This window comes from Chenopodium album, chromosome 13 (assembly GCF_948465745.1).
Source record: "Chenopodium album chromosome 13, dcCheAlbu1.1, whole genome shotgun sequence".
In the NCBI taxonomy this organism is placed as follows: domain Eukaryota; kingdom Viridiplantae; phylum Streptophyta; class Magnoliopsida; order Caryophyllales; family Amaranthaceae; genus Chenopodium; species Chenopodium album.
The window spans coordinates 51377664-51394754 of NC_137846.1; the positions used below are offsets into that span (position 1 = coordinate 51377664).

The 17091-nt window shown below is 33.2% G+C and overlaps 2 protein-coding genes across 2 annotated transcripts; both read right to left on the reverse strand.

Annotated features, from left to right (window-relative positions):
- Nucleotides 1–11150: 11150 nt before the first annotated feature.
- LOC145575696 (B3 domain-containing protein Os04g0386900-like) lies at nt 11151–11707 on the reverse strand. The gene is made up of 2 exons (XM_081633519.1): nt 11597–11707; nt 11151–11492 (listed from the first exon to the last, which is right to left on the reverse strand). Exons 1-2 carry the CDS (start codon nt 11705–11707, stop codon nt 11151–11153), a joined length of 453 nt encoding a protein of 150 aa, XP_081489645.1.
- Nucleotides 11708–12775: 1068 nt separating this feature from the next.
- Nucleotides 12776–13975, reverse strand: LOC145575697 (F-box protein At5g03970-like). The gene has a single exon (XM_081633520.1). The coding sequence runs from the start codon at nt 13973–13975 to the stop codon at nt 12776–12778; it is 1200 nt and encodes a 399-aa protein (XP_081489646.1).
- Nucleotides 13976–17091: the final 3116 nt, after the last annotated feature.

Sequence of the window (17091 nt, forward strand, 5' to 3'; positions counted from 1 at the left end):
AGTCACGGGTCACGAATGGAACAAGCCCGTAATATGTCTCACTACTCAAGGACTTGTATGAACTCGCATATGTTTGAGATAAAATGCACTATTTTATGTACTCGTGTTTATTTTGCCTACTACTAGTAACCTCTTTTATATAGGAGAGTGAGAGAGATTGCAAGTTTTGCTACAAAGTACTATTTGCCAGATATTTGGGAGCATAGGTTTCGAGTTATGATTGGTCACAAACTCACAATGAGGAGTGTACAAGATGCGCATGAAGTAAGAAACTAAGAAATGGAGTATTTATTATCATGTAACGTAAGAAAATGCATTAATACTTGACACATTAATGCAAAAGTAGTGGATCAATTACAACCTATAAGTCTATAACATGACATCTAGAATTGGAAAATGTTCAGGTCAGTTTTTGGATGCAATTGGCAATGGGGAATTGAAAAATACAAGAAAGGTTTGAGGGATGACAGAATGAGGGAACATTTGTTGTCTTGAACAAATTGTTCCATCTATTATCGAGCCTTTTATGCACTACACTATAACAACACATTATGTAGTGAGCTAGGGCTCAATAACAACATATTTTTCCTAAAAAAAATATAATTTTAGGACTTAATTTAACAAAATTGCACCGGGCCACTTTCGGTATTAGCAATTATAGCCCTGTCTCTAATTGATGTCATGGATAAAGCACAACACAAGCATGGGTAGGCCGTATACATGATACAACACATTATGTAGTGAGTAAAAAAACATTACCAACGCGACAGAGTAATGTAAAAGTAATTGAAATTTGACTTGGGTCCTGTTTACCTCACCTTAAAAAAAAAAATATTTAATAAAAATAATTTTAATTCTGTAAAAATAATTTTAATTCAGCAAAAATAATTTCACTTCAAAAAAAAAATAAGTTCAGTTCACTAAAAATAATTTCAGTTCAATAAAAATTAATAACTTTAAAGAAGAAATATAATAGGGAATCAGTAAAAATAATTTCAGTTAATATAATTAATTTCAATTCAGCAAAAATAATTTAAGTTCAGCAAAAATAATTTTAATTCGGCAAAAATAAGATGAAGTCAACCGAGCATTAGACCGCAAATTCTATGCTACTCCTGGAGTACCATGCAAGTACCGTGTGCATGGTACTCCAGGTTTATAAAATTTATGTTATTTTAATATGAACTTCTTGTTATTTTAATTTATATACATGTTATTTTTTAAATAATTAAGTATATGTTATTTTATATTTGCATGTTGTTTTTTTTTTTTCAACATTGATCCTTTCGCTGTACCATGGATTTATAAAATTCATGTTACTTTGATGTGAACCTCTTATTATTTTAATTTAAATATATGTTATTTTTTAAATAAGTACATGTTATTTTTATATACGCATGTCTTTTTTTTATTTTTATTTTTATTTTTATTTTTATTTTTTTATGCATGATGTTAAAGTAAATAAGTGAATAACATATTATTTTAGCAAAAAACACACAAGGTTTTAAACAAAATAACCTAAGACTTAGACCAAATAACTCAAGTATATTGGGTAGGGAGTACCATGATCCAAGAGTATATAATACTAATTGGCATTAGACACTCAAGCAAACTTAATGGCAATGTAAACTTAGGATGTGCCCTTTTAGATTAATTCCTAATGTCTACAACCCCCTCTAGCCAATGCTGCCTACTCCCCTTTCCCAAAATTACTAGACTAGCCCTAAACCCCACTAACTGCATCAGTTAGAACAGTTACCACAGTAACTTGCAACCACTACTAAAAATTGGCCAAATTGCGACCGGCGCAAACGGTCGCAAAAAATAGTGAAAATGGTCGCAAAACATAATTGCGACCGTCAACGGTCGCAACATGGCGGTCGTTATTATCATGGTCGCAAAAATAAAAAATTACGACTGTTTGACGGTCGCAAATTTTTAACGACCGTTTTAACTATTTTCAACGACCGTCATAAAAACGGTCGCAAATATTTAAAATTGCTACCGCCTTATGAATCGGTCGCAAATATCGAATTTAGCGACCGTCATAAGCCGTCGCTAAAAGTATTAAAAAAACAAAAAAAAAAGAAAAAGACCCACCCACCCTTAGCCCAGATCCATCCAAACCAGATCCCACCCAAACCACCACCACTGCTCACCCTAAACAACCACTAGCTGCCTCTGCCGCCCTCTACCCACCATCACCGTCGCCCACCGTCGCCCAGCACCACCCACCCATCCTTAACCCAGAAAAACAGTTAAAAAAATACCAAAAAAAGCAAACAAAAACGAAATAAAACATTATCAAACAATCAAACAATTTCGAACAAAAATCCAAAAAAGACATAATTCGAACAAATTTATCAAAACAATTTAACCCACAAATAAAATGCTCAAAAATTAAACCAAAAAAATCGCCCAAAAATTCAACCCATAATTATACCCAAAAAAATAAAACCACAACAATTAAACCCACAATTTCGAACAAAAAAATCGACAAAAAAATCAAACAAAAACGAAATAAAACCCTCATAAATCGAACCTAAATTCGAGAAGTTCAAGCTCAAAATCAAACCAAAAATCTATGAAATTTGAACAAACAAAGAACAAATTCGAACAGAATTAACAAAAACTCGAAATAAAACCAAAATCTAAGGAATTCGAACAGAAACGCAAACAAAAATCGATAACAAAATCGATCAAACAAACATGGAAATTCGAACGGAAAACGAATTCAACCACAAAATTCAAAAATAAACAAAATTTTCAGAAAATTAAACATACCTTTCATTATATATCTTCCTCTTTAGGTGAATATGGTCGAATTCGACCAAGAAAACTCCAGATCTGAAATTTTTGAGGTCGAATTTGACCATAAACACCAAAGTTCGTGTGTTGTTTTTAACGGTGGGCTTTGCTTGTAACGGTGGCTGCTCTATTTCGGGTTGGTGAAGAGAGGAGATGCGAGAGAAAGAGAAAAAGATGAGGAGAAGAGGATGAGTGAGAAGAGGGCCGTTCACTGGGAGGTGGAAAGAGGAAAGAGAAGAGAGAGACAGAAGAAGGGTGTGAGAAAAAGAGAGGAGAAGAGGATGTGTGAGGAGAGAGAAAGGATAGAGGATGCGTTAGGACTTAGGAGAAGAGGACGGCTGCTTCTAATATTAGGGTTTGGGTGATCTTGTTTTATACCCTTTTTTTTTTAATTTGAAAAAGCACTTTTGCGACCGTTATGGCGGTCATAATGTTGCGACCGTTTCTCAAACGGCCGTAATAAAAGCATTTTGCGACCGCTACTAACGGTCGTAACAGAATTAATTTAATTTTGAATAAATTTTCACATGAATTTTATTTTTAAAATATATTTAAGTACCTTTGCGACCGTTTTAAAGCCCAAAAACGGTCGCAAATTTGCGACCGCTATAAAAACGGTCTCAAATTTGCGACCGCTTTAAAAACGGTCGCAAATATCAATTTTTGCGACCGTTTTGATGACGGTCGTAGAAAAACGGTCGCAATTCGCCCGAATTTTAGTAGTGAACTAACCACGGTTAATTCCCCTACCCCACATATATATACAAAAAAAATGAAACAAAAAATAAAAAAGTCATCACTTTCTAGTTTCTACATTGTTCTTCACTGTCATTTTCTCTCTCCCTTTTTTCTCTCATCAAACCTTTTCAAATTGCACAATTCTGGAAAAAAATCTGCAAATTTATTACAATTTTAACAACAACGAGTGATATACAAGAAGAAATTGCACTAGCAAAAGAAAAATCTCCAAAACAAAATCAAAATTGTAAGTTAATTGTGCATTTTTTATGATTAAACCCTATTTTTTTTTAAAAAAATAAATAATCACGATTTTTGCTCATCATAACTAATTAAGTGCAAAATATTGTTCAAAATCTAGTAAACAAAGTAGTAATTACAATACATTGTTCAAAAACAAGTAAAGAAAGTAGTAATTTGTTTAATTTCTTTTATAGACCATAGAAGGAAGTTCTAGAAAGCAACAAAGAAGATCTGCAGTTTTGTAAGCATTATTTACTTAATGTGAAGTTGTTTATTTATCAATTTAGTTTAATTTTCAAAAATGAAAAAAAAAATTAAAATATGTAAAACGAGATGACGATATTCCTATTCAAAAACGACTAGATACATTACAAAAAAAAAAAAAAAAGCGCCAACCTAAATCTCCTGTGATTATTGATCCTCAACTTCTAAAAGATATAATAATGTTGAGTGGTCCTGTTGAACATGAAATGTCTCGAATTCCAAGGTATAATAATCATTTATAACTTACTAAATGTTCGTATGTACCTGTTTGTAGTTGTACATTTTTGTAGTGGTCTTGCTTATTTTTATTTTCAAAATATACATGTTTGTAGCTGTACATTTATCATAAGGACTTATAAAATTGTTTTCCATTAAAAATTGGGTATGGAGTATAATTGTGCTAATTTTTCTTAATTATTAGTTGAGTTTCGTACAATTACTCATATTTAAATTATTAGTTTATATTGAAAATGACTTTTCGGTAAATGTTCATTTTCATTTTGATAGATGTTCATTATGATATTAGTATATGATCATTTACATTCCTACCTTAGTTCTACTAGAGTTCAGTCTTGAGAAAATATTACCTTAGTTTTGTTTATGATCATTTACATATTAATGAATGTATACTGGTATTTAAACAAATGTTCATTTGGATTTAAATATCTATATGTTCATTCTCATATTGAAAATATCCACGTATATTATAATAATACATGTTTCACTTCATATTAAGTTAATATATGCTTATGAGTGTCATTTGAATATTATACTACATACATTTTAATTCTAATATTGATAGATGTTTATTCAAATTTGATATATAGATATTCATTTGAATATGTGTATATTCACACATATATATTAATGTATGTTCATTTATATGTTAAAAAATGTTCAAAAATAAATCACATATTGTTCATTCATCATTGACCTTTGATGATTCTTATTTAAAATGTAATATAATCTTATGGTATTTCATCCACATATTATATTAATACATATCAAGTTGTATTTTGACATATTGAATTATTATTAATGGTCATTTACATATTAATGGTCATTTATTTGGATTTTGATATATGTTTTTTTTCATATTAATAAATGTTCATTTAGAATTTAATACATGTTCATTTAGATTTTTTACGTTTTCATTCACATATTGAAAGACTTTTATATCTTTATAGTGTGTTCATACATGAATTCGTTATTGTTATTCATGTGTAAATGTTCAATTTTGAATTTTTAGATTTCACGTACTTTTGTTAATTAAGAATGTGTTGTTATTATTATTATTTTTGAAAAACTTTATCGATCTCTTATTGTACATGATAATCAAGTAAGAAAGCTGAAGGCGGCATATACATTGTGCTCGGATTATATTTTTCATGGAAAACACACAATTATATAATTAGAGGTGCAACAAGGAGGATATATATACACACACTTTATTATACTAAATGTAACAAAGAATGTTCATTTAACCAGACACATATGTACATTGGTTCACTTTCATGTTTATAAAACAATTACATGTAATAGAATAGTTGTATGGAAATGCGTTATTATTGTAATTAAATTGAATTATTTTATATTGGAAATTATTTTTTAACAACGTTTTAGTTATATTACAATTCTAAGACCTATGCATTTGCATTGTAAAACTTACACATTTGCATTTGAATGAACATCCAACGATACAAAAATGAACATCTGTTGAAACATGAATAAACAAAAAATGAACGTTAGATGATGCAATACTTCTTACAATTATAATAAAATGATTTGAACGCAAATCCTTATAAATAAATTTTCTCTCATTTTTAATTATAAAAAATTCTTAAAATTTAATTCACAAAATATATTAATTTGATGAACAAAAAGTCCGTGTTATAAAAATGAACATCTAATGATACATAAATTAACATTTACCAATACAGAAATGAACATCTTATAAAAATTTACAGGAAATTCATAAATAAAAAGGGACGGGGGCGGGACACGCGCCGAGGATGGAGAGGTGCAGGCAGTGTTCCCTGCCGTGGGGTGTAGGTAAAAATTTGTAATTTTAGATAATCATAATAATAACTAGTGAGCCTAGTTAGACAAAAGGGCCCAACCGCCTAGTGAACAATTGGACATCCCATATCAGTTATCAACCCAAGACAATTATTTTGGCGGGAAAAAATGTTCCAGAAAGAAGACACGTTTACATACATGACATCAGCAGTTTTTTTTTTTAAAATATTTACAGAAGACTCCATTAATATTCAAGCTTATCTCTTCTCATTCTGTGTTGTAAAAATACAGAAAAATCTGAAATTTAACCCGAAAAATAAAAAAAATGTCGGATCAAAAATTTCCCAATGAAATAATCAAATAATCACAGAAATCTTAACTCGATTACCCGCAAAATCCGTTTGTCGATTCAAATGTGTTTCCAAAACTTGGAATTCCTTAATCTGTAAACCCCATTTCGTCACTTCCTACATTGCTCACAACTCATCTTCATGGATTATCGTTGATCGATTTGTCACCGAGTCAAAAGAGAAGGTAACTCAGTTCAACCCAGCTCAAAACCCTAACATTTCATCACTTTCTGCAAATCATCATCGTTTAATTTACGAACCAGTTACCAGTGAGTGGAAACCTACCCAAAACCTACCTGTAATTTTAGCTTCTAGCAATGGGTTGCTTCTGTTTTCGTTTGATATCGAAAGAGATCCCTTTAAAGAGCATGAGAAAAACCCTAATCAATTTTCTCATCGCAAAACGGATTATGTTTTGGTTGTCATAAACCCAGTAACCGGTGAGTGGATCCCACTTCCGAAACCCAAGAACTCGATGAATAAGCTGAATTCTGTAGGGTTTATGTCTAGGCTTGATTGTTCTTGTTATGGGGTTGTGGAGAAGTTTATTGTTGTCGAGTATCAGCCTCTTATTGGGAGTGATTCTGGTTCTTTGTTGTGCTTTTCGTCGGATACCAGCAAATGGGTTTATAAACCTGCTACTTATATGCTTGGGATGCATTTTTGGAGGGCTGAAGGGGTGTTTGTGTTTGCTGGACGTTTCTTTTGGGTTGATTTAAGTTGTGGGGTGATTACTTGGGATGATGATGACCCTTTTCGCGGTGTTGAGGAGGAGGAGATGGCTCGATGTCGGTTTATTCCACTTCCTAAGGGGTGTAGGAAGCCCTTTAATACTCTGAAATTGGAGGATGAACGGGACATTTTCGGGGCTGGAGGGTATATTCACTATATGGAGGTGTTTAGAAAAGGAGATTATGTGTTGAAGTTGTGGAGGTTGAAAGATTTTGAATCTGGTGTGAATGAATGGAATTTGGTGTACAATTTGTCTCGTGTGGATGTTGAGAGTGTGCTGTGTTGTGGTGTGGGGAAGTCACTGCCCCGGCCTTGTTTCACCCATCCTTTTGATGTTGATATAGTCTTCTTTAGCACGAAAGACCGAATCTTTTCCTTTAATCTTCGAACTCAAAAGGTGGAGGCTAATGCTAGCTTCACCGGACATAAGTGTGTTATCCCATTTGTGCTCCCGTGTTGGCCAACTTCGCTTCCTCCCCGGTTGTGTAAGTGGCTCTTTCATTGTTTCATTATGCTCTAGCCAGTTCATAGAATAGTGTTGTGATATCTCTGTATTATACTTGCCGTATGTCTTTCCATTTTCAAGGTTTATTAGATGCTATATTGAACTTGTAAACTATTCTCTTATCACAAACTTTATGTTGCATTCAATGTTGTGCTTGAAGTAATTCATTGCGATAAGTACCTTGTATTCAGTTGGTGTTGTGTGGGAGCTTTCTTACAAATAACTAGTCTTGGGCAGAATTTAGGTCTTGTGATGACATTGATGTGTTATAATATGGCTGGACACTATGCTTCTAGGCTTGCCCTGTCATTACCCTAACTCAAGTGCTCGCTAATGCTCTAGTCCTCTAGCCAGTTTATAGAATAGTGTGATGATATATTGATATCTCTGTATTATACGTGCCATATGGTCTATCCATTTTTGAGGTTAGTTAGAGTCTACATTAAACTTGTCAACTATATGTTGCATTCGAATATTCGATGCTGTGCTTTGAGTAATCCATTACAATAAGTACTTAGTAATTAGTATTCAAGTGGTATTGTGTGGGAGCTTTCTATACAAAGTGACTAGTCTTGGGCCGGATGTTTTTGAATTGCAAGTTGCAACTGATGGTATAGCACCACGATGCACTATATGAGCTTGAATTTAGGTGTTGTGATGACATCATTGTTATATATTAATATATGGTTGAACACTATGCTTCTAGGCTTGCTTTATCATTACCTCAGCTCAAGTGTTTTTAAAATAATGGTTATTTGTTTTGTTGAACTTGTGCACCTTGTGTTTCTTCCAGAGCAATTTCTAGGAATTATCATTTGTTCTGTCTTACTTGCGCATTTTGTATCTTCTCCTGTCAAATGTGAAGCTAAGCCATCTCTGATATTGTTCCACTTCCCTCCTTGCGACTTACTTTTATATTTTTCAATTAGTAATCGCTTAATCCCACCAAGACTTAGCTTGTCTTACTGGATCTTCTGCAGTACCTAAGTTCCTTCTTTGACCTTTTGTTTACCTTGAAGTTGTAGTTTCATAAATCAAAATTCTGCATTATTCTCTTTAATCGCGACTCAAAACCTCCAATCTTTTTCTTAAGAGGAAATTTATGATTGATAATATCTAAGTTTGTCTTAGAAAGTTGAATGGGAACTCCTCTCTTTTATGTGCAATTGCTACTTTGCTTCAGTGATTGAGCAACCCTATCAGGAATTGGCACAAAGAAACTTTTGCCCCTTTGTTTTGTGCTTCTCTTAGTGCTGATTCTTTGTTGGTTATCTTGTAGCTATTTTCTTGCCTCATGAACATATTCTGTTGATTATCTATTTCTGTGTTGTGTTTTCTTTAGTTCCCTATCCGAGGATAGATTTTGGGAGTGGCATATTCAGAATGCTCTTGTTAGTTTACATGAACTTTTTATTTTTTTAATCCCGGGGAAGCATATTGTGCACTTAATGACAACCCTATGTGAAGCGATTGTGGTTTGTATGAATTCTTGTTTTGCCAGACCTAGGTATTTCACAAATGTTATGTCATTATAAGATTTGCTTTCCTCTACTCGACCTTCCCTCCTTATCTTGCCTAGTTATCTTACTGATATCCTTATGATTTGAAAACCTTGGTGGCTTTTTGCAGATGCTGCCTATGCGAAAGAGGAGGGCAATGCACTCTTCAAGAACAAGAAATTTGATGAAGCTATAAATTGCTATTCCAGAAGCATTGCACTGTCACCTACTGCATTCGCTTATGCAAACAGAGCATTGGCATACCTCAAGGTTTGCAGATTCCGGGAGGCCGAGGATGACTGTACTGAGTCCTTGAAATTGCACAGCGAGTATTTTAAAGTGTATGCACGCAGAGCAATTGCTAGGAAAGAACTTGGTAATCTTGAAGGATCTATGGAGGATATTGATTATGCCTTGAAGTTGGAGCCACATAACAAAGCAATGAAGGAGCAACATGCTGAAATCAAGATCTTGCTTGATGAGAAGGTATGGACTTTTCTAGACTCATCTGATCCCAAAGGGAATGATTATATATTGGCTTTGAGCAATCTGCTTATCTTCTGTAAATCATTAAATTAAATTTGTATTGAAAACCTTTTTGTCCGGCTTGATTTAGGAACAGGGGGAGGGGAAGAGTAGATTGTTGGTTGTCTCACCAAATGTTGAACCATATCTGATTAATCTTTTTGTGATGAAGTTTTGCAAGTCATGTATTATATATATGGATGGTGGCAAATATGGGGAAGAACTATTTCTTATGTGTTTAGTACTTACAATTTTGTTTACAGCGTTTCTCTTTATGTATTATGAATTATGCATCCAGTAACTGGCATTAAGCAAAGGCCTAATCTTACCCTCTTTCAACATCTTGTTGACTTATTTTCTTCATTGGTCATTACATATATATATATAATTCGAACTAAATATTTACTTTGTTTTTGTCTTTGTATCTTGGCCAGGCTTCCTATATGGGATCTGCTGCTCATTTGGAGGATTAACTGTGCACTTGTTGATTAGTGTGGTGAAAGAACTGCATATGTTGCGGCATTATATCAGAAGTACGCTGCTTCCATTCCACTAATGAGTAGAAACCTTGTCCAGCTTAATTCCTTAGCTTATCTAGTTGTCCCTCTACTTAATTAATTAAGAAGCTTTTTTAGCTGATATCAGACCTGTTAATATGTCTATCGTTGCAACTTAGATTAATGTAGAGATGACTTGTATCTATTGAGACTGCGAGTCTGCAGCACCTTTTCAGTTGAGATGGTTGTAGAACTTCGGCTGTATCTGTTGTTATCATTGGAACTCAATGAATCGTCGTACAAGTTGTCATACCATGGTTGGTATCTTGTTCTTACCCTCCATTACCACCCTTTGTTTCAGATATTGACTCAGTGACTTGATTGGTGTCATGGTGTGAAGCTAATTTTCATTACTAATTTTTATTCTGTTAGCCGGTAGTTGCTGATGTCTGCAGGCTGTAGCTGCCAAATTTGTTACCCAAGTGTTAGTTATATATACTCACAAAAGTTCGTAGATAATTATAACTTTGGTGTTACAAAGATCATTTGAAGGATGATTTTTCCAGAAAATTGTGATCAGTCTCGAAGGTGATAGAGATCTAATTGCATATGCTTCCTGATTAAGTACTCGAGCTCTTATCATCTAATTTAGCCACATCCAGAAACTGCATGCTCTGTTATTAAAACTTGGAGAATGGCAGTATATTATAATTGCATACTAACAATGATTCGTTAATTCGAGATAATCATCAGTATATTATTAATATCAGCACAATATAATTACTTTAGCTAATAATTATGTTACTAGTATTAATAATCAACTAGCCTATTAAGAACATTGCCTTATTTTAGGACTCAACAATTCGAAATACATACTTCAGGGCTCCCTAAAAACATTGAAATTATTCTACAAACTATATCTAAAATTAAACCTTATAAATTAATACTGGTTGAACCTATAATAGTTTTCTTACTCAACAACTATAGGATTATAGCTTGTTTCTCCTTTGTCTTCTTCTTCTTCTTTGACTTGTTTTTCTTCTTCTTCATCGTTATTGAGTAGAGCAGCTGGAAAGTCACCTCGAAGGACTTGAACCTTTAACCTCATTGGATCTTTCGACATGAGCTCGAAAGTACAAACATCTCCTTCCTTAAGTTTGTTGTCAACAGCAAATTGTTTCCATCTACCATCCAACCTTTTATGTACTATATTATTACCGATGTAGTTCATCTCCCAACTCTCAGTGCCACGAGTGAGGATCACTGGGACTTCGATGTTAGGAAGGATTCGAGCACCTTCAGCCGGTATTGTCTAATATAGATGTAATCAAAGAAACTTATCAATGACATAATAAAATGTATCATATTTTTTATCCATCTATTCTTATAATGAAAGAGATGAAAGAAAAAACATACCAATTGATATTGAGGAGAAACCTGCGTCTTAGTAAGCTTGATATGGAAGAATGGTGCTCCTGTCTTCGGTTCGATTTCAATATCCTCACAAGTATACACTCTTGGTTTCATTTCTCTAAAACACAATAACAATCCGTACAATATTATGATAAACATAAACTATAAGACTAACTAGTTAATTAAAATTTCCGTATTTAAATTATATATGGTGTAAAGTTGTAAACTTGACTTATATAGATAGATGGAAACATACGACATAGCTAGGTTCTCCAAGATCAAGGTGGAATGAGTCACGTCTCACGAATGTGCTGCCTTGGCCGCCTTAGATACCTCACTTGGCCGAGGAGCCAATCTCTGGAACCCGGCCCCTAATATGCCTCGCCGCTCAAGACAGCTAATAGCTTATTAGCTTGTATGTAGTATATGTTTGAGATAAAATGCACTATTTTTATGTACTCGTGTTTGTTTTGCCTACTAGTAACCCTTTTATAGAGGAGAGTGAGAGAGATTGCAAGTTGCAACCCCAAGTGCAAGCTAATTAAGCTTCTAGTAGAGCTACAAAGTACTTTTTTGCATAGGTTTCGAGTTATGATTGGTCACACTGAGGAATGTACAAGATGCATGAAGTAAGGAATGGAGTATTTATATCATGTAACGTAAGAAAATGCATTAATACTTGACACATTAATGCAAAAGTAGTGGATCAATTACAACCTATAAGTCTATAATATGACATCTAGAATTGGAAAATGTTCAAGTCAATCTTTTGATGCAATTGGCAATAATGAATTTGGGGAATTGAAAGATACAAGAGGATCATAGAATGAGACAAGAAAATAAGACAAGGGGAGATCGTAATTAATTAAGCTAGTGAGTGGTAATTAAAGTTGTTCTTTCTGTCTCTAAATGTTGTTCATAAATCATAGTAAGAACATCATATCATATAGAGATAGAGAGAATAATAATGAAACATAATATAATATGGATATTCTAGTATAAGCTTGGAATTAATCAAACAGCAAATGGATGAATATGTCTAGAAATTAATAAAATGAATACTACATTATTCTTTATTCAAGTGGAAACAATTCAGATCAAATGGAAACAAATGAACCTATAATATAGGCATACATTAAAACAATTAATCAAAAACTCCTTAAAAGTGAAGGCCGGGCTAACCTAAATCGGAGTTGGCCATGGGAGTTGGGAATAAGGAAATAAGTTCATGATCAAAGGAAATGGACTACTTAAACTTAAATCGACGATAGTATGTGCTGTTAAAGCTTTCATGTCTATTGCAAGAAATTGGCCCGATGTTAAAGCGTGTGCATAGACAATATCTCCGTTGAAAGGATCAAAACCTTTAACTTTCATACTATATTTCCTATAACAAGAGGAAACGGCGGCCATACTACCAAGATCAACACTACTAAGATTGAACTTTTTTACGTTCCAAGCATGATTATTATAATCCCAAAAGGTAAGTATTGCAATTGAATCTCTATCATAAACGCGTTTATTGTATATTCGTATGCACCCTTGTACATTGCTTAGGCGAAAGTTGTCACAGAAGAGTATAAAATCATCCTCATCATCAAATTCCTCTGGAAATTTGATGAAGTCGCATTGGTCAGGCTTGTCGAAAGGATCGTATACAACTACACTAAGCGTGCTGTAAGCCCAATGCAACTTTCCGTTACATATCACAGCAGGTTGATTTTTACGAGTAAAAGTTACTCGATTATAGTTTGAGGGGACCGGAACCACAAAGGTACTCCAACAGCCACTATCAGATGAGAAGATATCGAATTTGATTTGAATGTTTTCGACATCATCAAATCGACCAATAACCACTTTGTATATCGCTGGATCATCCTCGCTACAAAGGATGCCAATAAAAGAAGCTATTTCATCAAATTTCCATCGACGAGGAAGTTCCAATGATAACTGCTTTGTCGAGGGATTACATACCAAAAGATTAAGTTTCGTGTCATGGATTAAATACAAGTCTTTCGACACATTTAACAAATTAAATACCCCGACTTTCTTGCGTAAGAAATCGAATGAAATTGGAATCAAGTCTTTAAGAGTAGATTTCGAACTAGGAAAAACTTTTTGTATTTTAGTGATGAATTTTTCACCATACATGTCTTTCCTAGTTCCTGTAACAAGTACAAGCAAGTTATTATTAACCTTACCATTATTATTATGATGGCGAAAACGGTCCACAAAGTATGGATTCGATATCAATGACATCCAACGCTTAGAGACGCACATAAATCGACGGGTTGATTGCCATGGTAGTCGAATAAGGATTTCAATTAACATCTCATCGGTTAGATTTTCCAATAGTAATTCTATACCACTCTCGTTTGCCATGGCTAAAGCTAAATCTAAAATTTCAAGGGTTAAAGGCAATTGAAAATTTTATGTAAAATTTCAAGGATTTCTTTACATTCCTAGACTAGATAATATAAATCTAGAGGAAAAAAAGTCTAAAGATTAGAATTATGTGAGATCCCAATATTCGTCATATACTTATGTATGTATATAAATATTCATGATATTCTAATTTATGTTGTAGTAGGAGTTTGTGTTTATTACGGAGTAGAATTGGTTGTTAGAGTACATTTAAGATAACTTTGCAATTTCCCTTCTTATTGTAGCTTATTTAGTCTTTTTTAGTCTTTATTGGGCTTCAAATTAAGGGTTTTTTTATTTTATTTTGTACGCATACCATGGGCATACATTAAAAAATTCATAGCTTCCTATTAAATATTTTTTTTGGACCATAATAATTTTATTTTTAAAAAAACCATAGTAAATACTTGTTTATTTGATAGTGAGTAATATTTACAATTTTTTTGTTTCAAAAAAAAAAAGGTAATATTTAACATTAAAAGAAAAGTATTGTATAGAACGGACTCACGTGAGTCCAATCATACAAACCGGAAAAAAAATATAAAAATTTAATTGTCAGATTTTATATAATAATGGTCAGATATTAGATTACAAGTGTTAGAAATTAGATAATAATGGTCAGATATTAGATTTCTTTTATTTGATAAAGGTTATATTGGTCAGGTATATATTAGATTTCTTTTATTTTATAATAAATTATATTGGTCAGACATTAGATTTCTTTTGTTTGATAATATGTTAGTATGGTCAGGTATTAGATTTATTTTGTTTAATAATAGATTATATTGATCAGGTATTAGCTTTTTTTTGTTTGATAATAGACAATATTGGTCGGGTATTAGCCAAAATATCACAAATTTGAAAGATGTTAATGTAAATACATTTGTGTTAAGCATGTCATGGTATCTGATTGGAAATATCTAAGCTGTTAATCCATGAAAATCTTATGTTGTTTCTAGGGCTGTTTGTTAACAATGATCTATGTGTTTATATTGTGTTGGCCATGAAAGCTGCAGGTGGAAGTTGTAATGAATTGATTTTCAGGGGTTTATATTTCTTGATGGGTCCTTCTTCCACGGCGGCAAAAAGTGGTCATGGTTGAGAATTGGGGCGAAGATTGGAGGAGAGAGAGGATTGAAGTGGGTTTGTGGAGGAATGTGAGGGGGAGGGTCGTCGATCGCTGACAGGGGACAAGGCAGTGGCAGTGGGTGGGGAATGAATGTGTACATTATAAACTGGACTCACGTGAGTCCGTTCTACTCAAAACCTTCTTTAAAATCTTTATTTATTTTCTCTTTTACAAGATTTACCATATTTTTTTTTTCCTAATTTCTCTCAATTTATTTTTTTCCCTCTCTAAAATAGAGATTTAGAGAGGGGAAAAATATATGACATCTGACTTTATTTTAGTCATAGTGAATTCTTTGCTTATTATGGATATAGCTTAGTTGGTTAAAATTGGACTCAAGATTCTAGATCATTACCGTCTACATCATTTTGCCCTTTTTGCCCCTTGTGGCTTTCACTATTTCGGGCTTAATAAAAGCAGATGACATCCATTGATCCTTATTCAAACAATAACCAGCTTGTTTATGCGGACCTCCATTCTACTTGTATACAATACATAGCACTATAGCAGCTAATACAAAAACCACATTAATGGAGAGGTCATACGCTCATACCAAGCTAAGTCAAATAGCACAACTATTTCGTAAATAAGCTAGCAAAAGACCACTTACTAATAAATTAAACAACCTAGCTAATTAATCATACTAGAGAAAGAAGAATGACTAATTTTATTCAACAATTATGGGATTGTTGATGGTACCATCTTCCTTGTTTAGTAACATTGATGGAAAGTCACCTCGAAGGACCTGAACCTTGAACTGGAGCAAAGTATCACTTTGTTCCATGAGCTCGAAAACACAAACATCTCCAATCTTTAGATTATTGTCCTCAGCAAATGCTCTCCACCTAGAGTCGAACCTTTTATTAGATGGTGTTTTGTCACCTAAATAAGCTGTCTCCCAACTGTTTCCACCACGAGTTAAGATGACCGGGATTGTTTTGTTTGGAAGGGTTTGAGAAAATTTTATAGGTAATATCTGGTACCATCAATGAATTGAAAGTCATTAGTCATTCTTTTAAAGCACCTATAATATGTCATATGTATTATGTACTAGGAGTTGTGCTGTGGTAGTGTGGTGTAGTGTACAATATATGTATCATGTTATTTCGACACAAAGTTTCATGACATAATATGAGTGTAAATTAAAGCTTTCTGTTCCTACAAGTTTAACAGATGATCCATGAAAAGTTAATAAGAAAGCATACCACTTGATATTTATAAGCAACAAGGCCGATATGTGATTTCACAATGACTAGAGGAAAGTAAGGCTTTCCTGAAAGTGGCTCGATATCAATATCCTCGCAGGAATCTGTAGCCACAGGTTCAACTTCAGGTTCTGGTACAGGATCAACTTTGGGTTCATGGTCAGGTTCAAGTTCAACTCCATGATCAGACTCTGGTTCAGCTACTAATTGCTCATTATTTTGTAGTGGTTCTAATTCATCACTCATTTCTGTAACAGCAAACTTAAAGGCTCATTATATCAACAATCAAAAAACCATTGTTTGAAAATTTCAATGTAAAGATAAAGATTATACATGAACAGAAAGTAATGAACTAGCTAGCTGGCTTCAAATTTGTTCAGCAATAATATAGTTAATCGCGAGCTAAACATAGAACAATATTAATCAAGCAGGGCAATTATTTTTACTTAGGCTAGAATAAACTAGAAGGTTTAAGAATTTACTCCCCTATACACACCAAATGTGTCATTTAGGCCGATTAAGAATGAAAACATGTCACATTTCCTAAGGTCTATAGCTGATCCGCCCCAATTAGGAATCTAACTTCTTTTGCTCAAATAATATTCATATCAAACTTTATTTATATTGGAGGTAGAATTTGATGTGATTTGTTTTCTTGAAACAAACTCATGTCTCATGGTTATGTAACATCAATTTGGAATGCGTAGAGTAGTAGATTAATTTTTATTTCGGGCAAAATT

Bases quoted from the DNA above. Each gene is read 5' to 3' on its own strand.
- LOC145575696 (XM_081633519.1), bottom strand. From the start codon at position 11,707: ATGAAACCAAGAGTGTATACTTGTGAGGATATTGAAATCGAACCGAAG. The intron at 11,493-11,596 runs GTATGTTTTTTC...CATCTATATTAG, and splicing joins TTTCTCCTCAATATCAATTG to ACAATACCGGCTGAAGGTGC.
- LOC145575697 (XM_081633520.1), bottom strand. From the start codon at position 13,975: ATGGCAAACGAGAGTGGTATAGAATTACTATTGGAAAATCTAACCGAT.